The sequence below is a fragment of the Zymoseptoria tritici genome, chromosome 5, assembly GCF_000219625.1.
Source record: "Zymoseptoria tritici IPO323 chromosome 5, whole genome shotgun sequence".
Lineage (NCBI taxonomy): Eukaryota > Fungi > Ascomycota > Dothideomycetes > Mycosphaerellales > Mycosphaerellaceae > Zymoseptoria > Zymoseptoria tritici.
The window spans coordinates 1737374-1763040 of record NC_018214.1 but is presented as its reverse complement, the minus strand read 5'-3'; the positions used below and the strand labels follow the sequence as shown (position 1 = coordinate 1763040).

At 52.4% G+C, this 25667-nt stretch overlaps 9 protein-coding genes across 9 annotated transcripts; 4 read left to right on the top strand and 5 right to left on the bottom strand.

The window, feature by feature from the left end:
• Window positions 1-255: 255 nt before the first annotated feature.
• Window positions 256-1305, top strand: MYCGRDRAFT_86183 (uncharacterized protein; the record flags this gene model as incomplete). The annotated part of the gene is made up of 3 exons (XM_003852494.1): window positions 256-563; window positions 614-1020; window positions 1070-1305. 3 exons carry the CDS (start codon window positions 256-258, stop codon window positions 1303-1305), a joined length of 951 nt encoding a protein of 316 aa, XP_003852542.1.
• A 3313-nt stretch (window positions 1306-4618) lies between these two features.
• Window positions 4619-8632, top strand: MYCGRDRAFT_93359 (uncharacterized protein; the record flags this gene model as incomplete). The annotated part of the gene is made up of 7 exons (XM_003852495.1): window positions 4619-4867; window positions 5251-5474; window positions 5524-6615; window positions 7006-7059; window positions 7278-7306; window positions 7388-7455; window positions 7526-8632. The coding sequence occupies 7 exons, from the start codon at window positions 4619-4621 to the stop codon at window positions 8630-8632; spliced, it is 2823 nt and encodes a 940-aa protein (XP_003852543.1).
• A 1358-nt stretch (window positions 8633-9990) lies between these two features.
• Window positions 9991-12322, top strand: MYCGRDRAFT_72378 (uncharacterized protein; the record flags this gene model as incomplete). The annotated part of the gene is made up of 3 exons (XM_003852496.1): window positions 9991-10076; window positions 10244-10378; window positions 10428-12322. 2 exons carry the CDS (start codon window positions 10289-10291, stop codon window positions 12054-12056), a joined length of 1719 nt encoding a protein of 572 aa, XP_003852544.1.
• MYCGRDRAFT_104600 (uncharacterized protein) lies at window positions 12304-12993 on the bottom strand (the record flags this gene model as incomplete). Its single annotated transcript, XM_003852219.1, has 2 exons — window positions 12304-12462; window positions 12537-12993. Coding segments are annotated over 2 exons (579 nt in total), but the record flags the coding sequence as incomplete, so codon positions are not given.
• A 1211-nt stretch (window positions 12994-14204) lies between these two features.
• On the bottom strand, window positions 14205-15355 carry MYCGRDRAFT_93357 (uncharacterized protein; the record flags this gene model as incomplete). Its single annotated transcript, XM_003852218.1, has 4 exons — window positions 14205-14366; window positions 14429-14552; window positions 14606-14744; window positions 14809-15355. The coding sequence occupies 4 exons, from the start codon at window positions 15353-15355 to the stop codon at window positions 14205-14207; spliced, it is 972 nt and encodes a 323-aa protein (XP_003852266.1).
• Window positions 15356-15764: 409 nt separating this feature from the next.
• MYCGRDRAFT_30118 (uncharacterized protein) lies at window positions 15765-16715 on the bottom strand (the record flags this gene model as incomplete). Its single annotated transcript, XM_003852217.1, has 1 exon — window positions 15765-16715. A coding segment is annotated over one exon (951 nt), but the record flags the coding sequence as incomplete, so codon positions are not given.
• A 3475-nt stretch (window positions 16716-20190) lies between these two features.
• MYCGRDRAFT_93355 (uncharacterized protein) lies at window positions 20191-21639 on the bottom strand (the record flags this gene model as incomplete). Its single annotated transcript, XM_003852216.1, has 3 exons — window positions 20191-20534; window positions 20648-21391; window positions 21456-21639. The coding sequence occupies 3 exons, from the start codon at window positions 21637-21639 to the stop codon at window positions 20191-20193; spliced, it is 1272 nt and encodes a 423-aa protein (XP_003852264.1).
• Window positions 21640-22419: 780 nt separating this feature from the next.
• ELH (putative enol-lactone hydrolase) lies at window positions 22420-23437 on the top strand (the record flags this gene model as incomplete). The annotated part of the gene is made up of 3 exons (XM_003852497.1): window positions 22420-22567; window positions 22683-22743; window positions 22804-23437. The coding sequence occupies 3 exons, from the start codon at window positions 22420-22422 to the stop codon at window positions 23435-23437; spliced, it is 843 nt and encodes a 280-aa protein (XP_003852545.1).
• Window positions 23438-24727: 1290 nt separating this feature from the next.
• On the bottom strand, window positions 24728-25348 carry MYCGRDRAFT_93353 (uncharacterized protein; the record flags this gene model as incomplete). The annotated part of the gene is made up of 2 exons (XM_003852215.1): window positions 24728-24803; window positions 24858-25348. 2 exons carry the CDS (start codon window positions 25346-25348, stop codon window positions 24728-24730), a joined length of 567 nt encoding a protein of 188 aa, XP_003852263.1.
• Between the last annotated feature and the right edge of the window lie 319 nt (window positions 25349-25667).

Here is a 25667-nt window from a genome sequence, read left to right as displayed (position 1 = left end):
CTCGATTTACCGTCATACACAATGTTTCCACCTTGGAAAAACGGGCGCATTTTCAACTCATATGATTCTTTGCCGGGCCAAGACGAACATGAAGGTGGTTGCCAGAAGGAGGATTTGTACGCGCGCATGTGCTTCACATTTCAAAGACAATTCATCTAACAATGAAGGACTGACAGGGACAGACCATCACGTCGTGATCGAGTGCGACTCGGCATCTTGTGGCTGGTCGCTGGGGTGGCAGCATTGGTCTCGCTCATGCTCACGCTCAGAGCCTATCTTCTCCCCTCACTCTATGGAGTCTGTCAAAACCCGGCCGTCCGCCAAGAATGGAGAACACTGTCCAGTGATCAGCAGCTGCACTACATCGATGCTGTGTCGTGCCTAATGCGCCAACCCTCGGCCGTCGACCCGAGGACGTCTCTTTACGACGACTTTATATACACACACCTGAAAGCTGGGAGCTATTCCCACTACGCCGCCGCCTTCCTCGCGTGGCACCGATTATTCATCCACCACTATGAGCAGACATTGAAGAGTGCTTGCGGGTTCAAGGGACAGCTGCCGTAAGTGTCCAACTTGTGGCGTTCGACACGACAGACTGCTGAACATCTAGGTACTGGGATTGGACGCTCGATTGGGACGACCTGTCCTCTTCCCCTGTTTGGGAAGTCGTCTATGGATTTGGAGGTGACGGGTCCGCAGAAGGCGAGGTCGTGCTCCAGAATGGCCGCTGCGTTACCGACGGACCTTTCGCAAACAGCATACGTGCGTACAAAGCGATCAGAGGAGAAGGCGACAATGTGGCACACGAGGTATCCTTTGATCCTCATTGCCTCAGTAGAGGTTTCAAGAACGACTCGTTGCTGGATACCCTGCAATCACTCGTGTCTCCATCAAGCGTGCAAGAGGTTCTGGCGCAGCCGGACTATGAGGCGTTCTTCGAAGCCTTTGAGACTGGAGCACACAACGCTATCCCTCAATTCATCTCTGGAGACTTTTTGTCCTTCGGAGCTCCCAATGGTGAGCCAACACTATCAATTGTATAAGCAGAGCTGACCAAAGGACAAAGATCCTGTGTTTTGGTTGCATCATACCCAGGTCGATCGGCTGTGGTGGCTGTGGCAGCAGCAAGAACCCGATACACGTTTGAAGCAATTTGGCGGACCTACCCGCGACTTTCGATATACAGATGGCGGCAACGCATCTTCGTTGCAAGACAATCTTCCGATGGCGGGTCTGTTCGGAGAGCAGAGTGTGGCGGAGGTGATGAATGCCGAGAACGGAATACTCTGCTATCGATACTGAGTAGACGATGAACGAACTATAGTATGCTGTCAGAGCGCGCTGAGGAGGCAGACTAAGACTCCTGAGCGCTCGGAAAAACCGAGACAACGTCAGCTCGCTAAAGAAACCGCCGGGGATCTCTCCTCTGACGAGGGTGCAAAGTTAGCACTTCGCCAAAATTCGTAATTTTCCAGAATCCCGACAATTCCGATATTTCGAATATTCTTAGCTCTTAAGTATTACGTATAGAAACTAATGTTATATATATAATATATACTTTTTAATACCTTATATCTAATATATTTTGTTTATAGATAGGTAAGAACTATATATATAAAGGGTTAAAAAAAAATTATAAATATTATTTATTCTTATTAGGGTATTTCTTATTATTAATATTAAAGAATAAAGTTAATAGTCTAAGGTTTTCCCCGTATCTAAAATTTAGAGGGAAGCCCTCTAATATTTAGTTAGAAAACTATAGTAGCCTATAACAGGAGGTACGCGCTTAAATATTATACCTAAATATTACGCCCGAAGATAGGATACTTCGTAATAATATTCTTTATAATAACATTCTTTGCGATAATATTCTTTATAGTAATATATTCAGTATAATATATACGAAAAGTAATATAAGGCATTAATTCCTAAGGTACGGAAAAATGCTTAAAGTCCGACGCTGTTCGTAGTATAGTATAGTGCAGTGCAGTAGAAGAGAGGGCCAAGGTGTGCACGGGCCATGCTGTGCACGGCTTCATTTCGAGAATCCTTCCACAACTACTACCACTTCCATAGCTGATATTGTCACAACTAGTAGTTATAACGAGGTGTTTGATAGCTCAAATTCATCGTATTAATTATATCTATCAGCTCTAAGCAGCTTGTAACTTCTGCCTTAATGTTATGCGTGCTAGTGGCCGAGAGGATTTAGCTACCTGTGCACCCCTCCTCCGCAGTAAGGGCACCTTAAACACGACGACTAACTGCTTTTTAGCTACCTTCTTCGCTCTAGCTCTTAGTGGACGTGTTGCTTTGCGAGCAGAGGCTTAGAGGTTAGTTTTTAGCTGTAAATTAGCCTGTTTTACCTCCCTCTGCGAAGCCCTTTGTCTAGCCTTCTAAACCGCCTTAGCCTATCTATCTGCAATAGCTTGTATCCGCTCTTTAGCTCTTAATTAATTATCTACCTTCTTCGCAATAGCGTTAGCTTCCTTCTGCTTCTTCTTAGCAACCTTCTTAGCCTCCTTAGTAGCTATAAGCTGCATGCTAGCTTGTAGTTTAGCCGGTGAATAGAACTAAGCTGCTTGGCCTTGTAGTAGAGCCAGTAATAGCTTGCTACGTTGTCGCTTCTGCTTCTTATTCTTAAAGGACTAGCGCAGGCTACTGCACTCGCTCTTAAGCAGCTGATTCTGCGTCTGTGTATGTATAAGGGTGTTAGTAAGCTTCTAAATCGCCCTACGTTCCTTCTCGTTCTTAGGCTTCTTTAACACGCTCTTTATTAGGCGTCTTGTCTCCCGCCAGTTGTTAGAGATAACAGAGGTGTCTGTGCCGGCGGTAGAGGGTCTGGCGGTGCTTGGCCTTAAATCGTCGTCGTCGTTAGCGGTGCCTAGCCGAGAGCTATCGCTAAAGTGGACGTGTTTGCCCTTAGGCTCTTGAAACTTCTTTAACACTAGCGAAGGATCTAGTAGATAAAGGCTAGTCTTACGGAAGCTAGAAGCGATATTAGCTAGTGTAAACGCCTTCTTGTAAGCTGGCTAGAAGAGCCGGAAGAAGTTACGCTTTGTTACTGCTAACAGCCCTTTAGACTGCTGGATAAAGCGTAATAGCTAAGAACTATAGTAGCTAGACAGTACACCGAAGACACTAACATTAAGAGGTTGTAGGCGGTGTGTTAAATAAGGTGGAAACACTGCAACGAAGATGCGGTGTTTTATGCAGAACTGTAAGAACGCTATGTTCACGTGTGATCTATAGCCGTTAATAATAAGCAGTCTGTAGCCTCTACCTGCCTTCTGCCTCGTTTAAGGCTCGAATATCTTCGTAAGCTAGTAGAGTCTAAGGTTGTTGTTAGTCCAGCCGTTTGGTAATAATGCGAAGAAGGCACAGTGCTTATTAATATTAAAGTCTTGCAGCTACGAGGACTGGATGTTGCTAGTTACTGCCTTGTATATTAATGCCGGTAGCAATAAGGTTAGGTTAGCGCAGATATACGCTATTAAGGTAATCCATTTACGACTGCCGTCTTAAATGTTACTAATAAGCCGGCCTAAGAGGAAGTAATCCTTCGTGAATACCCGTCGTGACTTCTAAAGCATACTAATTAAGAAGCCCTTCTCGTCTATGTTGTAGGTATTACAAGCCTTAATATTGTACTGCTCCTTCTTGCTTTTAAGCATGTCGAAGTAGGCCTTGTATTGCCTTAAAGAGTCCGCCTTCTTCCTGCTCTTATCTAGTAGATTAAGGTATCTCGAATCGATGTGCTTCTTGTGCCTTTTTACGAACCGTCGAACCTATTTCCGCTCTAGCCTAACCTTCGTAATGTCGTAAACAAAGGTAAGAACTATTGCCGGTGTCGGTAGAATGCCTCTGCGTGTAAGGGTGTCGATATAGGCTACGAGGGTGCGCTCTTGTTAGTGTAATAAAATCGAGTTATTCTTATCGCGTCGCGCACGAGATTCGTTAACCTTGCGCTATCGGCGTAATAAAGTGCTACGATGGACATTATGATTCGTCGCGGTTTCTGAAATATTCTTCACCTCTGCCTCTTTCAGCTCCTTTAATACATCGTCTATTAGAGCTATAGTTGTAGTGTATTAATTCGTAGAAGTTTGGCCAATATCATGGATTTCGACGTTCTCGAAATTCGAGCGTGCACAGCGTGGCCCGTGCACAGCTTGGCCCTCTCTTCTATCGAATTGTCAAATTGTCGAATTGTCCGAAATCTTAAAAATCACAAATTCTAGCGAAGTGCTAACTTTGCGCCTGCGTACTTTGCTCAAATACTATCCACCCTTCTACAATAACTACCTGGATTGTGGGCTTGAATAGACTACGCGCCTTTTAGAGAGAGAATCACCGCATCCAAGGAGGCGAAAGTCTGAACTCTGAAGGCTGAGTACGCTGGCAGCTCCCAAGTCGTGCCATTCGGAAGAATTTGTGCCCTCGAGAGCCGGCGAAGATATATATCAGCTTCCGCCTTATCGACAGTGCTAGTCACAGCGGTGCTGTAGCACTCACGATCTCGCGAGACCCTGAGAGCGAGCTGGCATCTTCGGTCGACCTGGACTTCGGCTGCATCTCAAGAGTGCAGAGCTCCCAGACCTCTACATTGACTATGCTGGCAGGTCCAAAGTCGTGCCACTCGGACAACCTTGTGGCCAATGTCATGACGAGTTTCCAAAAGATTGACATTGAGCATCGGGCCATTGCTTTTGCGGGACAGCGATACTTCAACCTGCTGAACTCAGCTATGGGGAGGATGATCGGAAATGCTCCGCCCAGGTCTTCGCGCGAGGATGTGACTCGCAGTCCTACTGGCATCGGCCGCCGACTACGTTCGCAGAATTTGCGCAATCTTCGGTCGGTATGACATCCGGCGCATTAGAGTGCAAGAACAACGAGATGGAGACCGCGGATGTCGTGACACGTTTCTGCTTGCACATCGTTACGGATGGTCGAGGAATTGAGAGTGAAATCCAGCCTGTGCGCGGCTTCCACGTCGTTGCGGTCTTTGTGGTCATGGGATCGAGATGATTTCCATTCACTTGGCTTCAACCCTGGAGAACCTGCGCGACTTGATATCTGAATGTCTGGTTCTTTCCTCTCTTGTTTGTTCCGCAATTCACGTGCATCGGCAGCGCCCATCCGCGCTAGCGAGATTGAGGCAGAAGCTGGATCCACACTTCACTTCATCTTCTGCTCTTCATCTCCTCCTTCCTCACTCGAGATTCTACAACCACATCTGAGTCCATCGCGCACAAGGACTACGCGCAGCAACACTCTGCTACGGCAACGGAGTCGACAGAATCCACTCCTGAGTCCTCCATCACTCGACAGGCACCAAACCCTCACCCTCTCGGCCGCAGGACCTCTGCACAATTCACCAACACCTCAACTCTACTTGCGCACTGCCGCGCGCCTGCGCAATGTCTGAACATAGAATGCCACAGTGGAAGCGCTGGACCAAAGCCGTCCGTGTCCCACTCTACTCCTCAACATGACACGACTCCGTGCTAACAGTGATCAGGAGCTCGAGCAAGCAGCCCTCCAAGCAGGCATCGTCGTCACCTCCATCTCCGATCCACCCAAGGAAGTTTTGCTCAAAAGCGACTATGTGGCGGCCTTGTACGCCGGTCCACCAGTCTTCCGCTTCATGGAGTTATCGCCCGAGCTGCGGACTCGTGTCTACGAAGAGCTACTCATATTGCGCGACTCATTTACATGTTTTCCACAAATCCTTGCGGCGTCCAGGCAGATCAAAGAAGAGGCTACTAACATCCTCTACGGAGACAATTTGATCGACGTCCGCATGCTCGCAGATGGAATCTACGTTCATGGAGAAAAGTGTAACGAAGATCGCACCGACACGAAGATCATCATGACCTGGCCACACTGGCTTCGGAATGTGCAGTTTCTACGCTTCAACCTGGAACTCACTTTCGCCGGCCCGCGACTTACCACCATGTTCGCAAAGGCGGCTACGAAATTTGCACCCGCGGCGGCGGATATCGTTCTTCATTCGCTCTGTTCCTTTCTTGCGAGCGAACACAAGCTCCGCTCCTTCCAAGTCGATATCTCGGGACGACACACCACGAGCTTGATGTCCGCTCTGCCAAGTCTCCTGCACTCAACACACCTCCTGGGAGAATTGAAAGAGCTTGCATTTGGTGGGGATCTCAGTGGTCTAGGCCCCGGCCCACGACAAATCACGAGCGTGGATGAAGGGACGGCTGCCGCATCCACTGCGCTGGCGGCTCTCTCAGAGCACGCAACAAGTTTTGTGCCATTCACCCGATATGACCAAGTCTCGACCCTCCTGAACGTGGAAGCGGGTTCAAGTCGTTTTCAGGCGCTTGAGCGTTTGCCCGATCATATCAAAGACCAATTCAAGCGGAAGAACTTGACCGCCCTAGCCAAGAACACTCGACAGTTGGCACTGGACCTCAAAATCGGAGCTGGAAACATCGACATGCTTCCAGAGCTTGCCAAAGAGGACTGGGCACGGTATTTCGCCATCGTGGACAACTTCAACAGATCGTACATCGAGCTAGAGGCTGCGGAATACGAAGATGCTCGAGACACTCGAGACTTGCTGTCGCTGATGCCGCCATCGTAAGATTGGCAGCTGTTTGCATGAGGGCGATTCAGAAGGAAGTTGGCGCATGAACGGGATGGGTTGGCACATGGTGTTACGGACTACATGTGGGACATCAGGGAGTCGTATGCGAGCGAGGGCAACCTGCGAACGTTAGCCTGCTAGGCACAAATGAGCTCAAGAGAAGGCCACGCGCGACATGAAGCTTATGAAAGAAGCTCACCACAGCATTCGACCAGAAGCTGGGAAGACTCGAAGTGACGGAGGTAGCAAGGGGGGGCATCAAGAGGAACTGATGGGCGTCAATGGTGCTACTTTGTCTTTCCATCACGGTCTTCCGGAGACCGTGCGGGATACCCGACGCAAGTCAAGGAAAGCAATGCTTTGATTTCTTTCATATGCGACAGTACTTTTGACGCAAGCCATCCGGGCACAGTGATGGCCAAGGTCGGTGGTCAGATGTAAGTACTCCTCTTTCTTGATATATCGGACTTTACGCCCTCTTTCATCGATCCGCTTTGAGTGAGAACCCAGCACGACTTGTTGCGTCTCGGCCTTACTCATCCCGTTGCCCCGGCCATCTCATCTGTGTCACCAAGACCTGATACACGCTAGCGATCGGCCGATCTCTGCCTTCACTTCACCACCTTCACCTCGCCTCTTTCAACTTCACCCACAGCGCGGTCTGCATTCTCCCTCGCTGCTGGAGTACGTCATCTTCGCGTATCACACCTCCCACCCAAGGACGGAAGACACTTTCAACCACTTCACAGCTGATTGCACTCGAAGTTGATCCACGAGAATTCTCGATGGCCTCGCGCAAGACTTCGAGGTCCTACGATCACTGTACCAATGCGGTAAGTCCGATTGCAGTGCTGTACTGCGGCGAGTCCTCCTTTAGCATAATTCTCGCTGACGAAGATGCAGCAGCTCGCCGAGATTGCTCATGAGCACAGCACTACCGTCCCGTCACCCTCGGTGCCACCCAAGACCCTCTTGGTCAAGTGCGACTACCTCGAAGCACCCAAGACCACAGATGAGACCTCAAGCTTCCCATTCATGGAGCTTTCGCCGGAATTGCGCAACGGAGTCTACAAGCAGCTTCTGACTTTCGAAGATTCTCGCACGTGCTTCCCGCAAATCCTTGCCACTTCCAAGCAGGTGAACCGGGAGGGGAGCGGCATACTATACGGCGACAACGTGATCGAGATACATATGATCAGCGACGGTATCTGCGTCCACGGGGAGCTGATCAGCACAGCTGCAAGAAACGATTTCACGGGCATGTTTGACGAATGCTTGTGGCCTCGTTGGCTTCGAAGAGTACAGATTGTGCAATTTTCTTTGCATCACGATCTTGGTACTGACGTGACCGTCTTCGGTCCCGAATCGGAGGACGGGTTTTTCGACGAGGACGTCGACGCGGTACTCAAATCGCTGTGTTCTCACCTCGCACCCCGCCACAGCCTGCGATCTTTCCGGCTCAACATCAGGGGCAACAATACCGACCAGCTGCTGCGAGTTACGCCGCACATGTTGCACTCCACTCGCTTGCTTGGTCGCCTGGAAGGCATTCAATTCCAAGGAGACATTTCCAGCCATGATCTAGGACTGCAAAGACAAAAGAGTATGGTGGAAGCAGTGGCCGATGTTTGGACAAGACTCAAAGCTCTTGCGGAGTTCACGGCGTCCGACAAAGCGAGTGCGTGGTCGTCATACTACCTCACCCGAAAAATTTCAGTCGAGCACTGGGCACTGGAGCAATGCCACACTCTTGACACTCTTCCAGAGGCACGCCGAGTTCAGCATATGGTGGGGAGCGTGCTGCGTCTAGGCGAAAGGGTTCAAGACCTGGCTGTTCGGCTCAATCGAGATCTGATGGTTGATGGCAGGCGTGCACTGCCGGACCCACTCAAATACGCGAGCTATTCTGCATGCTTGAATGAGCTCGTTGTGGCTTGTATCGGATTGGAAGCGGCCGAGTATCAAGCCGCTCGGGATGAGTTGGAGCGCAGTCCGGATCTTGCTTCATGATCCAATCATCGGGGCCGAATTTTCGTTGCAGCGAAAGGACCATCGAGGCTGGCATCAGTATTTTCCTTTGCTTCAACAAGAGTAAAGGATGTGGGGTCGGGCGGGAAAAAGAATGGTGCTGGAAGCATCATTTGTGTGCATCGGAAGGGCTACGCACAGCACGGGCAATGAAGGACGAACTGACAGAGATGTGCAAGTCAGCGATGCATTTCCGCACGAGCAGATTCTGAGCATACAATACCAATCGGCATGGAGGGATGATGGCCTCGGACATCGCGGCGTTCGGCGTGGGTCTTGCCATTTGAGGCATTCCATCAGAGAAATGAATGAGACTTTCTGCACAGATGGAATGCAACGATGTCTTCCCTGTGAATCTCAATTCTCTTCCTCGTCCGGCTCCTGTTTCTCGATCTAAAGACACTCCGCTTTCGTTCTTGCTGACTCCCCCACGAAGCTCTCGTAGCCGCGCAACACTCGCAAAGCTTCCATTGCATAGACGACGCCACCTCTGATCGAGGATGCCGGCAGCACTCGCCAGGCTCGCCACCACAATATTGGATAGAATCGCAGATCGGGTGGTTGGTGCTTCTTGACATTATTGAATCTGGTCTGTTGTGGCTAGCAGGGGCAGTTTCGATAAACCTCCCGAGGCTAGATTCCTTTCCTGCGTAGACGTCTCCGATATCAGCATCACACGAGAACTGCGTAATATTGTGGCGTCTGGACAAGCTCGGAGAAGTGCAGAGACGATGCGTGGAGCTGTCAGCGGTGGCGAGTCCTTCGCCAATATTCTTCGCGTGCAAAGTCAAACGCGAATGCCACAACTGCTGAAATGATGGGTGCATGAGGAAGGAAGCCATTGCGGCGAGCGCGACGCATGTCGCATTTGATCACAATGATCTGTCTGTTGATGACCTGATGAAGTCTTTCCCCTGCACGAGAAGTCTTTCACCCGCACGAGCTCGATGTCTCAGCCACTGTGGCACAAATGAAATCCACCAAAAAGCTCATCACGACGCCGCCTCTTACCGCCAGAATACAGCTCATCCCGCGCTGCAAGATCCCGCATCCTAGATCGAAAGGCCACGAACTTCACCTCAGTGACCCGATCGACCTGCTGTGGCTGTGATCAGTTGAAAAGCACGCACACACGTCGTCGATACAAAGTTTAGTGACAACCGATGGTCTAGAACCTGGTCTAATAAACTCAATTTCGCTGACCTCCTCTTAGCTTCACTCTTCACCAACGATGTCGACCTCACCTTCTGGACCATCTAATACGCTACTACGACCTCCCCTTTCCCGTCAAAGCTCTGGCTTCTCGCCATTCGCCGCGATGAACGGCAATGGAGTTGGCCCTCCACCTCCCAGCGCGGCGGTTTCGGACCCTGCTACAGCATTACGGGAGCAGTTCGGCGACAGGAAGGTTGACATATCGAGAAAGGTAAGCATGACTTCCGTCGGTAAATTTGGTGGACGCGGCAGCAGTACAGTGTAGTGTATCATGATCAGGCTTTGCGCTCCTCCACTTCGAACTCGAGCACATGTAAAAAGCACCAGGCTACACGAGCCATAGTGCAGCGTATCACTAACCGAGTACCCGCGGCAAAGATCACAGCCTGCGTCGCCTGCAGGAAACAGAAGATCAAATGTCACATGCGCGATGGGCAAGCGCCCTGCACACGATGCAAGAAGAGAGGTTTGTCATGCACGGTGAACAAGAGTCTACAAATGATTCTCGAAAGCGTGAGTCATGGATTGTCCAGCTATCAGTGTCCCGCTAAATCACCTTCAGGACGTCGAATGGAAACATATCATGGAACGCAAACTCCGCAATCTCGAAGCCGCCGTTATGAGAGCTGGGATCGATCTGCCCGACGAAGATGACATGGAGCAAGATGAAGATAGCCCGGAGAACATGGCAGCAGAGCGATCGAAGTCTGTACCTTTACCACGAATATCGCAGCAAACGGACGGCAACACTCCTCAAAACTACGAGATCGTCATGGATCCCGATTCTGGACCGGCCGCTATTCCTGGCTCGGTCGTGTCTCCCATCGCCATGCCTGGGCTGGAGAACAATCGAGCGAGCCAGGACATCATCACTCGTGGGATCGTGACGGTTCAGCAAGCGCAGGCGTATCTCGACATCTATCAGAACCGGCTGGATCATTTCTTGTACCGCATCATCGGTGATCGGAAGGATTTGAAAGAGGTGCGTGCAGCTTCACCTCTTCTGTTGGCGGCCATATGCTCGGTCGGAGCACTTCATCTTGCAACCCCAGACTTCGAGCGCTGCTACCAGGAATTTGTGACCATCGCCGCGGCACAAACATTCTCCCGCCGCAACAATGTCGACGACATTCGCGGTCTGGTTGTTGCCGCCTTCTGGCTGAGCAGCATCTCCTGGACTTGCATCGCCTTGGCCGTGCGAATCGCAACCGATATCGGATTGCACCGAAGTATCGTAAAATGCCTCAACGGTGACCGAAACCACTACCTCCGTACAAGACTGTGGTATCTGGTCTACGTCTGCGACCACCACTTCTCCGTCGCATACGGTCGACCGCCACTGACAAGACAATGCGACGCCATCAAAGCATGCAAGGAGTTCCTCGAATGCGAGCACGCGGTCGAAGACGATGCTCGGCTCATCTCGCAAGTCCAGATCTGGGGAGTCGGCGGCGACATATACGAGTGTTTCGGAATGGACGTCGACAAGCCGCTCGATCCGGCCAGGATCAATCAGATGCGACATTTCAGCATGCAGCTGGACAAAATCCGAGATCACTGGTCTTCCCGCTTCCGCGAGAACAGGTATGTTGGCAACTATCCTCGAAAGGGAGTCAATCTGCATTCGCACTTCCTGAAGCTGTACCTCTACTCCATGGCCTTCCGCGGAATCGGCTCTTCTTCTTTCAAAGCTCCAGATGTCGCTTCTGACATCGACTCCCTTGCAAACAAGTCCCTCATCGCCGCGACCAGCATTCTCGAGGCTGTCGTCAGTGATGCCGAGATCCAGAACCACCTGAACGGTCTTCCAACCTACTTTGACGTCATGATCGCCTTCGCCGTGGTCTTCGTGCTCAAGCTCTCGACCAAGTACGCCAATTCCGTTCCCGTCGACACGAGCATGGTCCGGACTCTGGTGGAGAACGTCGTCGTGGTGTTGAAGTCAGTAACGGCGAACATGCACTCCCGCCATTTGCTGAGTAGCGTGGCGAAGGGCGCGGAGACGCTGCTGGAGAAGTGCTGGCCGCAGAATAAGCAGCGTCCTGTGCCGGCCAATGCGAACGTCATACTGGGCCAGCCAACGTTCGATGAGAGTATCTATGACATGTCGAATGATTGGAATGGTGGAGCGACGGTCGATAACTTCTTCATGGGTATGTTGATGCTGAGATGCTTGCCGAGGAAGGATTGATTGCTGACTGACGTTTTGCGGATAGGCGAGTATGACTTCTTGTCGAATCAGGATGTCATGAATGCGTATCAGCCGGATTTGAATTATGCCATGCCACCCAGCTACGGGCGTTGAGATCTCGCTGGTGGTCGATCGACTAGAAGCTTGACACGAATTCTGGATGGCTGAAGTGCAAGCCCGAATCGAGCTACAAGTTATGATGAGTGCCGTCAGGAGCGAGTACTCATCTTCAGCACCCAGTCGACCTCAGCAAAGACCGTACTGCCATATCCTCAAAGCTTTGGAGGTCTGGTGTAGTCATATTGGTATCCTTGGCTTGGTCGTCCCATCGTCTCACTGCGAGCTTGTCTTCCAGGAGCGGATCTTTGCGAGCTTCCGCGACTTCAGCATCAGTGAACGGCCCGCCCTGGTGCTATAGTCAGCATCATACAAACATGCCTGGAGGACCGATCGCCGCCACGGAGAGAGAGGCATACTCACCTGATACCGCAAAGTCGTCTTACTACTCTCACTCAACGCCTCCCAATGCCCATCCTCAACGGCCGTCAAGTACCTCTTCGCAACCACATGCGCGCCCACCAACGCACAGATCTTCTCGCTGAAGCCCAGACTTCTCAAATACCTCTCTCCCACAAGTTCGTAGCTTGCTTTACCAACATACGTTCCATCGGCTGCGGTCATGCTTTCCATTTTCTCGGCCGCTGGTATGAAGCGTCCAATATCGTGGAGCAAAGCCCTGAGGATTGTGTCTTCGGAGGCATGGAATTGCTGAGCGAGAGTGGCGGCTTGCAGAGAGTGGGCGAGTTGGGAGATGCGTTCGCCGAGATGATCGGTGCTGCCTTGAGCTCTGACGAGGGAGAAGACTTGTTGCACAGTCCGGCATGCGGTGGATTCGTCCATTGGTTTGGGAGGAGGTATTGTCACACTGAACAATGCAGGTTGCCCATTGGGAGGTCTTGCAAAGGATGTTTAACGAGGGGTCGCGTGGAGTCTTGACTACGAGGAGATCGGAAAGATCACCGATGTTATACCGGCTCTGCTGGCATGGATCGGGAACGATGTGACTGAGCTCGTACACAGGTGCTACACACGCCCTACACACGCCCTACAACTTGCACAGACTTCGCCTCACCTACGTCAAGCATTTGCCTCATCCACGTCAAGGGATCGGTCTTCTCTCCTTGCGACACCCCACAATCGACAAAACAAGCTCCAGATGTGGAAACAAGCTTGCCCGGTACCGCCGATCAGTGACGGCCACGTTGACACCCGACTTCGCTCTATTGGATCTGCTTGCCTCCTATGAGCTGTGCCGACAACCGGGTCAGCGGTGGTCTGCCACGTTGGCTCGGCGAGAAAGCCGGGTGGGAGACGGACTTCTAACCGGGGTGGGAATTGCTGTTTTGGGAAGGTATGGGTTAGCCAATTGCGCCACGGGGGAGTGGGTTGAACGCGCTAGCCAAATTGACTATTGCGATGATAGGGGATACGGTTCTAATTGTTTATATACCTCAAATTCAACGCAGCAGCAAGCGGTTTTAGTGTTTCACGATACAGAGCATTGACGCAAAGGCTAGCTTAAACTCGTGTAAATCAGATACAATGACATGCTAAGCAGACGTACATGTAATAAGTTAGCGGATATGCCAAATAGTCGTACAGATAGTGTAGGTAGACATGCTATGTAGTCGGACAGGTAGAATACAAGAGACCCCTAAATAGAAATACAGGTAAGTTAGCAATACATAGACAGGCGAGTAGGCGAGATGTGTGCAGGTGAAACGCACAGCTAACTTGGGCAGCCATGGGCAGATTAGTTGACGAGACATGGACAGACCAGCTGGCGAAACATGGACAGGTAAGTTAGCAAGACATGTACAGATAAGTTCGACTTAAGTTGGCGGGCCATGTGTAGGTAGCTATATGCAGGTAGGCTAGCCGCTAGCAAGACATGTGACGTTAAGCTGGCAAGGCATGTGTAAATAAGCTGGCAAGACATGATAAGTGGCCGTGTAGGTCCTGCGATTAAATCGATCCACCGTACACCATCACCAACCAGCCCTTCTCTCTGTCCAATACCCTCGCACCATGCCATTCATGCAGCATCCTCTCCATGAACAGCTCGAGACTGACACTGATCGCTTCAGCTCATATCTCGAACAAATTCCGCTTGGGATACAACATCGCCACCCTCGCCGCGTCTCCAGCCGAAATTTCTCCCTTCCCACCCGCCATCTTGACAACAGATCCGTCTTTGCGCAAAATCACCGGCAGGAATCGGTCGCCGAAAACATCGCTGGGATAAATCATCTGGAAACACTGGATTAGTCCACATCCCGAGGTGTAGCAGAGTATAGGAGCATTGGACGTACGATGGAGTCAACCTCAAAGGGAGTCGACCAGAGCAATTGGTCGACCTTGCCGTAAGGTGGTGAGTGGGCGAGCCAATTTCTAGCGGAAAAGTGGTACTTCTCAGCGATGGTGCGATTCGTGCAGCTGGAAAACATTAGTGTCCTGAGGAGCAGAATCTGACGTATGCATGCACGTACGCTTCTTCGATCGTGTCTTGATTTCCGTAGGCCCAAATTTTGTACATGACCTCCTCGAAGTCGGGGAGGTGATCACAGTAAAAGTCGATATGTTCAGCAGCGTCGGGACGGCTGTGTTCGTGGGCGAATCCGATGGCGTCTGGTCGTGGTTTCAGTCAGTACTCCCTTACATTTCAAGCTCGCGTGTTTAGTACGAAACTCACGACCCAACTCATGCGCCATAGCAATCGCGTCTTCTTCCTGTACGCCTCGTGACCCGTCGCTCCGTCCATGTTGTCTTCGAAAGTCTATCGTGTGATAAGCGTCGTCGCCGAGATATCCCACGACGGTGAAACTGCCTATGCTGTACGGATTCGGCTCGTCCGTCACGTCCTCGATCTGCAGTGCATCCTCGCTGACGTTCGGATCAGAGCAGAGATGGTGGTCATCGGGACTTGTCGGTAGTTGATCTGGGATGATTTGAAGAGCAGATTGAGAGATGGCGAGATCCCACTTCTTGATGGCAGCGGTGAGCAGCGCTGAGAGGGTGTCATAGTCGGACTCGGCGACGAAACAGTAGCGGATGGGCTGGACGTTGAGAGTCGTGACGGGCCATGTAGATTTGATCCGAGGCTTTTCAATAGGAGGACCGATCAGGTACCATCTCAGGTCCCATCTCAGCATGGCTAAGCCGTCGGGTTCTGGGAGGTAAAATATCAGGGGATAGCAAAGAATGCTGAGTGCAACGGACAATGGAAGGAAAGGGTTCATGGTCGTCTGTCGTCGTCGATGACTGAAGAGATGCATGAAACACACACTCGCCCCGGCGTCGTCTTATAGCTGTTCGAACGGCCAATATTTGCTCAGAGAGACGACTGGCAAAGACAGGATTGTTTCTTCCATATCAAACGTCTCAGTGAAGTCTTTGGTAATGTCTGGAATCAACGAGGCGGCCAGCGAGCGAAACTTCTTCAATTGCATGAGCGAAACTCGGGGTATCGAACAATATCAAGATCTGGAAACTGTACACATCAGCGCTGAAGCTCTCACCGTCCACGGCATCCTACGCCATTGCACCACCTAAATTGTACCACTCGTGCAGAGCTCTGGTCCTCCTCCCCCGGCGAGAGATTCCAGTACCACCAGCTGGCTCGGAATGCTGTACATCTCTGCCACACGAACCGCCCTCATCGTTCCGCTCAAATGACAGCAAGCCACCAACTGTTTTGTCGACATTGGCGACGACCATTTCTGCGCCTCCATCAATCAGCGCCACGCCCGCAATGGACCCGAAGAAACGAATCTCTTGCCACGCAGCAAAGCTTCCGCCGTCATAAATTCTAACGACATCGTCGTTCTCGGCCACGACCAAGGCGCCGTTGTCGGTGAAATTCAGCGATCGTGCGCACGACATTGCTGTATCCAGAACTCGCGAAGGCTGCGACCAGTTCCTGGTATCCCACACACCCACTTTCCCATCTTGAGCCGCGGTAGCCACGTTGCGGCCGTCTTGCGACCAGACACATGCGAAGCCATGGTCGGTATGCTCGCGTAGCGTCACAAGAGGATTGCCCTTCTCTGCATCGGTGATGATCGTCTCGCAACTGTCGCCAACCAGTGCACGAAGACGTCCATCGGCAGAAGTGGCGGAGCAATTGATGGCGGTAGAATAGGAAAAGGTATCAATGAACTGTAGACGTCGAACGTCCATCAGACGGAGCTTGCTATCATTCGAGCAGAAGGCGGCGCGAAGACCGCCAGAGGTACGATCGGTGTAGTTGTGGATGTGGGTGACCAGTCCATTGTAAGCATGAGTGACCATTCCTTCCGCGTGAGCTCCCTTCCTTTCCGCGCTGAGGTCGAGCATCGCAAACTCTCCTTCGAATCCGCCGGCAAGCAAGACTGCATCGGATTGGTATGATGAGAATGACATGCGTGGTGATGCAGACAAGCAGGTGATACGGAATCCCGGAGCACAATTCATCGGCCTGGAAAGGTCCATTGCAGTCTCGCTATGCGTCGGACAGGCCAGCGAGGCGCGCATGACTTTGCTGCCGTTTGCGTAATACACATCGTTTCGTCCACTGGCGGCCAACACGCTGCGCAATTGGTAGTGGCTGAAGCTGGCCTTATGTTGCGACACGAATGATCGGAACTTGTAGTGCGTCTCACCATGACCTGGAGGCGATGGAGGCATTGCTGTATGGGTCTCGGCAAAATCGGGATGTGTCCCAGAGGGATGTAGTAACGACCGAGCATAGGTCACTTGTTCTCGTAGACGGCCCGCATGAGGCCACGCAATACCCTGCATATCGGCATCTCCTGATAGAAAGTCTTTCCTGGATACAAGGTCTGCTGCTTGCCAGTTTCCATCAGATGCAAGTTGGCCCGAGCCAAAATTGGAAAAGCGTCTGTCGCGCATTGATCGCAGTCTACACGAGTCTATGAAGTCGACAAAGTCATAGCTCCGTTGCGGATCATCGACCGCAAGGAAATCATCGTCTGTGTGGATATGCAGAGAATCGTGTCGCTCGAGGGGTGATATGTCTGCGGTCGAAGTGCCCGCGGGAGCTGCAGAAAGCGATTGCCGTGAAAAGCGCCTCGACCCCGGGCGTAGATTCATGGTGGCTTCATGTAGTGTAGGTACTTGTAAAACCGGTCCTGACCTTGGGGTATGTCTCGAGTTTTGGGAAATATCGAGAGGAGCAGCTAGATCAAATCGGTGGTCCTCATCAGGCGAGTCGCCACCCAGCGCCAGGCGCATGCGTCGACCATCTTCTTCCTCCCAGAGGTCCCTCGTTAGCGGCCTCGGATGGTGCATCCATCCGTTGCGGGTGGTATTAGCATTAGAAGGACCTGCCTCTTGAGGACCCATCGGAATGGCTCCAGGGACGTCCAATTGTCCAGGCGTGGCTCCATGATTATGGTCTGGTCCAAGTGGAACTCCACCGGTATCATCGGAATCGGAATCGTAATCGTAATCATCGTGTTCGTCATCGTTCAAGGCATTGTGAGAGTACTCGGATTGTACAGGCGGTCGTGAAGCTTCCGTGCGATTTGCAGCATACGAAATAGATCCAGGCGCAAACAAGGTCGATGATCCAGTCGGACAGAAGATTTGCTCATCTATGCGAGCGACATATGCATATTGACTGTACATGCTGTCAGTATCCTTCCGGCGTGTCCTGGCGGCCTTTGATCTTGTCTTGAATGGCGGACGGGAAGTCTTCGCAGGCTGGCGTGGGCTATTAAAGTAGTAGATATCGGCCATGACCCTGTGCAACGGCACCTTTTCGCAGAGCGCAGTCTGTCACGACCCAGCCAAAGGTCCGCCAGAGGAGTGTTTGTGGTCTCGTGAAAGTGTCTAGACGGTCAGCGAGAACGCTGGGTCGGGTGGAGCAGCCCGCTGCTATTTCGACAGGAACAAATGTACCGCGGCCACGGCGCAGGAGTCGTCGCCTTTGGAGTGAGTGAGCCGTACTTTTCGCACTTCAGGGCAGTCGGCGGGAATCCATGCAGGCGGCCGACCATGCAGGGTTCACAAAGCGTGGGCAGATGTTGCCGACAGGTGTTGCACACGAGTTCCGGTGCGAGTCACGAGGGCACAAAGAATAGACCGAGTGTTGTGTATACCGGTGATGATGAAAGATGAAGACTGAGGTCGGGACCTGCGTTTGGAAGCAAGGCAAGCACGTCTGTCGTAAATCACAGGTCGTCGTTCCCGCCGGCGCAATGAAGGCGCTAGATAAGCAGTGCGGCTCAGTGCGCAGGGGACCGGGGTGGCCAGCAAGGTTCGGAGGCCACTCAATGGAGAGGAGAAGACCCGCCGCGGGGGAGACTGCAGGTGATGGATATATCCACTGCGGCAAGGGAGAAGGGCCTCGGGAGACGAGGTGAGGTGATGTCGATGTGGGCAGAGACGGCGCAAGCGAGGCTGAAAAGAGGTGGATGGTCCGGCGTCATCGCATCAGGCATTTCGACGGCAGACCGCGACGACAGGACAACTTCTCCGCCACTTCTCATGCAAACGCACCCACACCAAATGCACACGGCATGCAGGTGAGACGCTGATCAAGAGGAGAAGAAAGGCGCGGGTCAGCAGTGACAGCTGCAGGCGGCGATACGTCCTCGTCTTCCCGCCGGATTCATGCAAAAACCTCATTGCATTGCAGTGTCATCATAGCACGCGCTCGTCCTGCTTGATGTCGGACGTCTGTCGACTCACGAGGCATGAGACTGCTCGTGCTGCCTTCGTTTCGACCGGCGGACAGCACTCCACCTCGCTTAGAGCAGCGATACGCACGAAGCACCCACGCGAGAGCAGTCGCACATGGCTGATATCGGCGACAAGGTGGCATCGTCCTTCCTCCCTATGTCCCGTACGGGAGGCGTGCGTCGTCCTACGACACCACTCGCTGAGCTTCTCCATCCCGCTCTGCCGCTTCGAGCATCCACCGCACTGCGATCCTGGCTCGACGCCTCTTTCCGGCGAGTTGCAGCTGTCACAGTGCATGATCGAGTGCCGCTCGCGTGCTAGAACACGTCTGGAAGCCATTAATCAGGGATCATCGCGTCCTGAGCTGTTCTGCATTCTGCGATGGAGCACTCTCTGCGAGATGATCACTGATCGCAGACGTGGGAGTTTATGCATGACTTTGTCGTCGCACAGCTTCCTGCACCGCCAATGAATGCCTTGGCTTGTCGGTCCGGCCGGTGTGGCAAGGACTGCGCAAGTCTCAAGACTTTTTACAAGATTCTCGAGGCCGCACAGCAGCACAGGCGAGACTGTGCAGACTGTACACCTCGCACCGGGACTGCCATGATCGGGTATGGTACAGTGACGCTCAATATAAAACCTGCCGTGGAAGCGCGAACACGAGCTACGATGTTCTCTCCGATCTTCAGTACGCTTTCCCGCGGTGGCTGACGTTCTATAGTATCGCCACGAGGTCTCGATCGCACGAGACATCTCGCGTCAACATCCCCACCCGGCTTGCCCGCTCTCGTGTTGAGTCTCCACTCTCCACGGTTGACCCAAACAAGGACCCCACTCAGAACTTGCCGGCTCCACGTGCTCGAGAGTGCTTCGTCGCACAGGGTTTAGAGCACTTGTCAGTGCGTGTCCATTCGCAATGCCTCGTGTAGCGTCGATTGTGACACATCGCACAGACCTGAACACTCCTGTCCTCTTGTCGTCTATCAAAACACACCGCTTCGCTCTTGCTCCAGGCCGGCGGTATTTGGCTACGAGAGGAGATTTCAATGTTGTGCATCGAGGTAGTACTCAGCACCTTGTCTTGAGACTACAAGACTAATATATGGGACGAATTTTGGCCACACGGAAAGCTCGCTGAACGTCTGGGCGAGAGACTCGAAGCAAGAACACGATTTCGGCATGTCAGGATATCTGTTCCTTGTTTGACGAAAGGCAATTGCGGTGCCGCACTGTGCGATTTTCTCATCAACAGATGGCCGAGGTGAGCAACGCTCATTCACTGTTTGGGAGAGGAAAAGTAGGGCTAAGTATCTGTTCAAAGCGGCCACAGTCTTCCTTCCATCCTTCTGTGACTTCGAACGTCCTTGTGCAAATGACACTGAATTCCTTCCTACGACTGCTTCTCCTCTGTGCCTCTATCTTCGCCCTGCCGCACATTCGCCTTCGGACCCACGAACCACTTTCTAGCACTGACCGCATACCAAGTCATTACCAACCCCATCGGACCAAAGTAGATCAAGCATGTCCAATTCATGGTCTGCAGCGTCAAGTCCGGAAGTGCAACAGCAGGGAAACAAAATGCAGGAAGTAGGATGAGCCAGAATGAAACTGCGGCGATATTGATCGGGATGGAGAAGATCCCCAGATGCCAGGGTCCGCGCACGAAACGCTTGCGGCCAAAGAGAAGCTTGAGAATGACGGGTGCTGTGAAGGAGGTGTATTGTGCGATGGCGCCTGTTGTTGGAGAAGTGTGCGTTAGTTGTAGAGATTCAGGATTTAAGGAGAAGTAAACTTGCCCATTGTGAACACGGCTCCAATCGTGATCGGCCCGGCGAACATCAACAGACCCAATACCGCCGCGAGCGCCACCACCAACCAAGTAGCATTGACAGGAGTCTTCGTCCGACAGTCGATCTTCGCCCACCAGCTTGAACCGGGCAGCGCACCATCTCTCGAGAATGCAAACAAGACCCTCGTCGCAGTGATGGCACATCCAGTAGCCACGGAGAACTGCGCGATGATGGAGAGGCAGATCAAGGCGAGACTAGCTTTTGATCCGAGGACTTGCAGACACAGGCTGGCAAACGGTTGACCGTATTGTCCACTTACGACATCGGGAATGTCCTTGACTGTGTATGCGATGACCAGGATAATGGCCCAGCCGAGATACAAGCCCGACTGTGCGGCCATGACGATCGCTCGCGGGCTGGCGATGGCTGAGTTGCTGCATTCTTCTGCGAGGTGTACAGGAGCGTCGAAACCTGCTAGGGTATACGCAGCAGTGAGGAAGCCCATTATGGTCGCCCATGGGGTAGGCCAGGCAGTACCATTGGTGAAATTGGTCCAGACGTCGTGAGAGCTGTTGGTCTTCGGTATGTTGATGGAACCGAGCGGGAACCAGATGACGAAAATGATGACGATGAGAAGATTGAAGACTGTGCCGAAGATGTTGAATCTGCCGATGAATCTGGTCGATTGCATTGCGACGAGACCCTCGATGGTAAGGAGCAGGAGGAAGAGGAGGTAGATGTGCCAATTCGTGGGTACGTAGGATGGATGAGCGATGGAGCCGCAGGTCAGGATCATCGAGGCTGGTATTGCGGTCAGTGACCACTCTAGATTGAGTGCAGATGGTGATGCCACGTGAGACCATACCCAAAGCGTAATTCAACGAGCATGGCGCGGTCAAGTAGCCGAAGATGTTAGACCATCCCACGAACCAGCTGCATGCCGGTCCCCAACCCTCTGGGGCCAACATCGCGGCGGCGTAGTGTAGTCCTCCTACAGTCGGCATGCTAGAACACAGTTCTGCCATGCTCAGCGCGGTAAATTGAATCATAATGGTCGCAATCAGCCATCCCCAGACTGTGCCTGCAATGCCTGCATAACCAAGACTGAACGAGATGGTAGAGGCAATGGATGGGAGGAGACCGAGGACGGAGAAAGCGACAGCGAAGGACTCAAGAAGAGTGAAGTCTCTGGAGGTGGTTGTCGTTAGACTCGAGGCGCTACTTGCGGTATGGTTGACTACTCCGTACCTCTTGAATTCCTGTCTGTTGCAAGAGACTTGCCATCAGTTTTGTGTTTAATCTGCCGCGAAGGTGATCCTGGGAACGAGACATGCTCACTTATAATCCCAATGCTCCTAGCAGATGCGCATCGTCTGCGACCTTGCCATCGTGACCTTGGATCTCTTGAACTGCGACCATCTTGTCGTCCATGGCTGGCATCTTGATGGCAGCGTCACTGTGGTTTTTGAACGAGACAGCACGATACTTCCGAACTGGAGTAAGCGATAGTCTGTTGGAGTGCAGAAACGCTCCTTTATCGTTGCACCGGACGATTCATTTCAGCCGCACATGTCCCTCCGTCGAAGCTCAGGACGAGGCGCATATGGCTGCAACGCCATGAAGATCTTTTCTGTTGTAGTGTCTAGCGCACATCTTGCGGGTGAGTGAATGGGTGATGGCAGGGAACATGCTGAAGATGTCGAAGGATGCAAAACCATCGTATATGGAAGGTGACTTCGACGAGATCGTCGTACAAGAAGCAGCCAAGCAGCGTCTCAAGCTCTAATGTTGCAGATCGTAGAGCTGCCGCTGCAGCCTAGGTTCTCGGAATGCACCAAGCTCTCCGAGCTATCGGCTCCGCCTTTGGTCGTAGAGGTGAGCTCGGCGTCGCGAAGCCCAAACTGTACCGTTCTAGCCCAAGCATCGATACTGCGAGAAACGAGCAATGCCATTCATCAACAGAGCAGGCGTTCGTCTGTAGGTGCTGCATGATCGGTACTTGTCGAACCGAGGGGCAGCTGACAAGGCATCAGGTACTATGAGGTCCACGGCGAAGGGACGCCATTGATTCTCACCCATGGCTATTCTGCAGACTCTTCAATGTGGGGCGGGCAGATCGAACCACTCTCAAAGCGTTTCAGATTGATTGTATGGTAAGCAAGCATACCAGCCCACCTTCTCAGGAGCAAGAGATACCAACCACAGTGCGATAGGGACATGAGAGGCCACGGTAAGTCGGGCTATCCTTCGGACCCATCCGCCTACAGCGAAGCACACACCGTTGAAGACATCGGCCTGATTCTCGATGCGAACTGCACGCCCGACACCAAGGCCATTGTCGGCGGTCTCTCCTTAGGCGGTTACATGAGTCTCGCCTTCTATCGCTCTTACCCAAAACGAGTCTGCGCACTGCTGATCATCGATACCGGACCTGGGTTCAAGAAGGACTCCGCGAGGGAAGAGTGGAATAGGACCGCGATCAAGACTGCCGAGGAACTGGAGAAAGACGGCTTGAAAGCGTTGCATCGACAGAGTCCAGAGAGGAGTCGGGCTTCGCATCGGAATGCCGAGGGACTTGCATTAGCCGCAAGAGGCATGCTGACACAGCGAGATTCGACGATTATTGAGAGTTTAGTCAGGGTCGAGGTGCCTTCTTTGGTAGTAGTTGGAGCGGAGGATAAGCCATTCTTGGTGGCTTCTGAGTATATGGCCAAGAAGATTCCCGGAGCAAAGAAAGTAGTGGTCCCTGGGGCTGGACATGCGGTGAATATAGACCAGCCAAAGGCCTTCATGCAGGCAGTGGTGCCATTCCTGGGGCAGTTTGCATCGTCAAAAGCGTTGTTGTGATGGGCGCCCGTAGCAGATGAGTGGAGCGCAAAGCCACTGTTCAAGGCTCGCGTTTTCCAGACCATCGAAGCATTCGGCTTCGTTAGCATGAATAAGATTGCTGGTCAATGGTGCACCGTTTCAGCCATTCAGCTTCCCACTCCGCGACATGGCTCTCGATGGTGTATGGGGTCAATGGCCCGGGCAAGTTACTCGCGAACGAGCACCCTGTAAGTATACGATTTTGATAGCGCATCGCTGCTTCGGAATCCGACTTTGTCGGCCGTGGATGCCCAATTGATGTCCAGTCCAAAGACTGCTTGAAGGGGACATGCGCTAAGGTCTTTTCAGGTCGTTGTTGACCTCTTCTGCAATAGGCATTCCGCCTACTCGCAGTTCTCTCCAGGCAGAGTCTCGGTATCTCGTGTGCCGAAGGAAGACGTGTCTTCTTCAGTATCTCTTGAACATGTTCCAGTATACGGCCGCTTTGCCGTTCAACCACCTCGATACTCCTGTATCTCGCCGAAGCTTCATCGGCCCAGGCGCGCTCAACCTCCTGGCGGATCCTGAATATTTGTTGGTTGGTCCTCGGTGGTGTCTTACCTCCGTGATCCCGCTCAAATTGCACCCCTCGACCGCATGTGTCAGACTCTAGTGGCTTGGTGTGTATCGTTTGCGCCAGAGAACGAAAGTTAAATCCAAGGTGTTCTCCTACACACACTGTACCTCCGAGCCAATATAGTCCAAGCTACGTGGTGCGGTTTGAGCGGAGCCACGGAGGTAGTAGCCAGGCCTGTATGTGCGGCCAGGTGATGATGGGAGGGCGATTTGACGGAGGAGCAAAGCAAAACACATTCCTGCTAACTCACCGATCTGCAGCAGGCATTGACCAGATACCTCCGTAGCTCCGCTTAACCCGCACTACTCAACCCGGACTCCAGTAGCTCGGTCGGTATCGTGTGAGCTCGAAGCACGAAAGTTTTGTCGTTGCTTTCATCACTCTCGAAGACACACATCTTCCTCGAACTGTATTTCCGTTCCCTAGCGCAGATCGCACAGTCTAAGCCCACAGAGTTAGACACATGCAGTGCAGTTTGAGCGAAATTATGGAGGTATGGTCCGTCTGGAAGAACCTCAGTTTGCGTAGTCGTCACCCTCCTGAAACCTAGGACAAGCCGATCAGCAAAGAAATGTGACCCCTTGCTCTCGATACATCAGTCGGGAGACTACATCAACCTGGGGCGGAATCAGATTCTTCACACCATGTATTGGTAGTCGTGTGCCGTAGTCATAGTATACTGTGGTCTATCGTCATGAAGGCACAAAGTAGGCTCGCTCGATCGCTTCCCTCGGCGACTCCCACGCCAGCCAGTCTGATCTTGTTGTCCTGTTCGAGTGTCAATTGAGAGCTGAAGCCCGATATACAACAGCAAATACTCACGGTAGTAATCCCATCCCGTTCACTTTCCAGATGCCCAAGGCCAGCGCTAGCATGTTGCATCCAACGAACGCCAGTTTGACCATGATCATCTGCTGTTTAATGCCATCGCTCTCCAGTCTCTGAAATGTGCCTTGAATCCCAATCACCGCCAATATCGGTCCTTTGAACAGCATGAAGACCATCATGATGCTGAATATCTGCAGGCTGTTCCCTGACATGTACATGCCAATGGCGCTCATCGGCAGCTGTTTGGCTGGCGCAAGCGCAATTTCCCATGCCTTTTTCAATTTCAAAGTGTCCATCTGTTCGGGCGTGGGCGGTTTGCGGGCGGTTACGGCGGTTTTGTTCGACTTGTTGGAGGATTTGACGACTTCTGAAGATGTGAATCCAGGCGGATCCGCGAGCTTGAGGGACTTCGATTTCGCGAGCGGCGCGGCGTTGAGATCGACCAGCCATTGCGGCGGCGGTGGGGGAGAGTTCTGCGAGGCCATGGGGCTGATAGGTGTGTTGGTGATGGTGATGGTACATTCAGGTCGACGTTGTCGCAACGCCCATGCCAAGAAGACTTCGCGACTTCGCCAGACGGAGCTTCCGAAGTTCAAGGAGCTTAACGCCGGGAGACCTCACTGTTGAAGATAGATATTGGATCACGACCACCACCTCTACGCGCATTACCCCCTTTACGAATCTGTTCATTGAAGTGTGTTCTGTCTGTAGACCGGAGCAGGCTCCAATCCGAAACAGCCCACCCATATAACAGCGATCCGCCCCGCAAGCCACCCAGACCAGGAACCCCCCACGCGCATACAC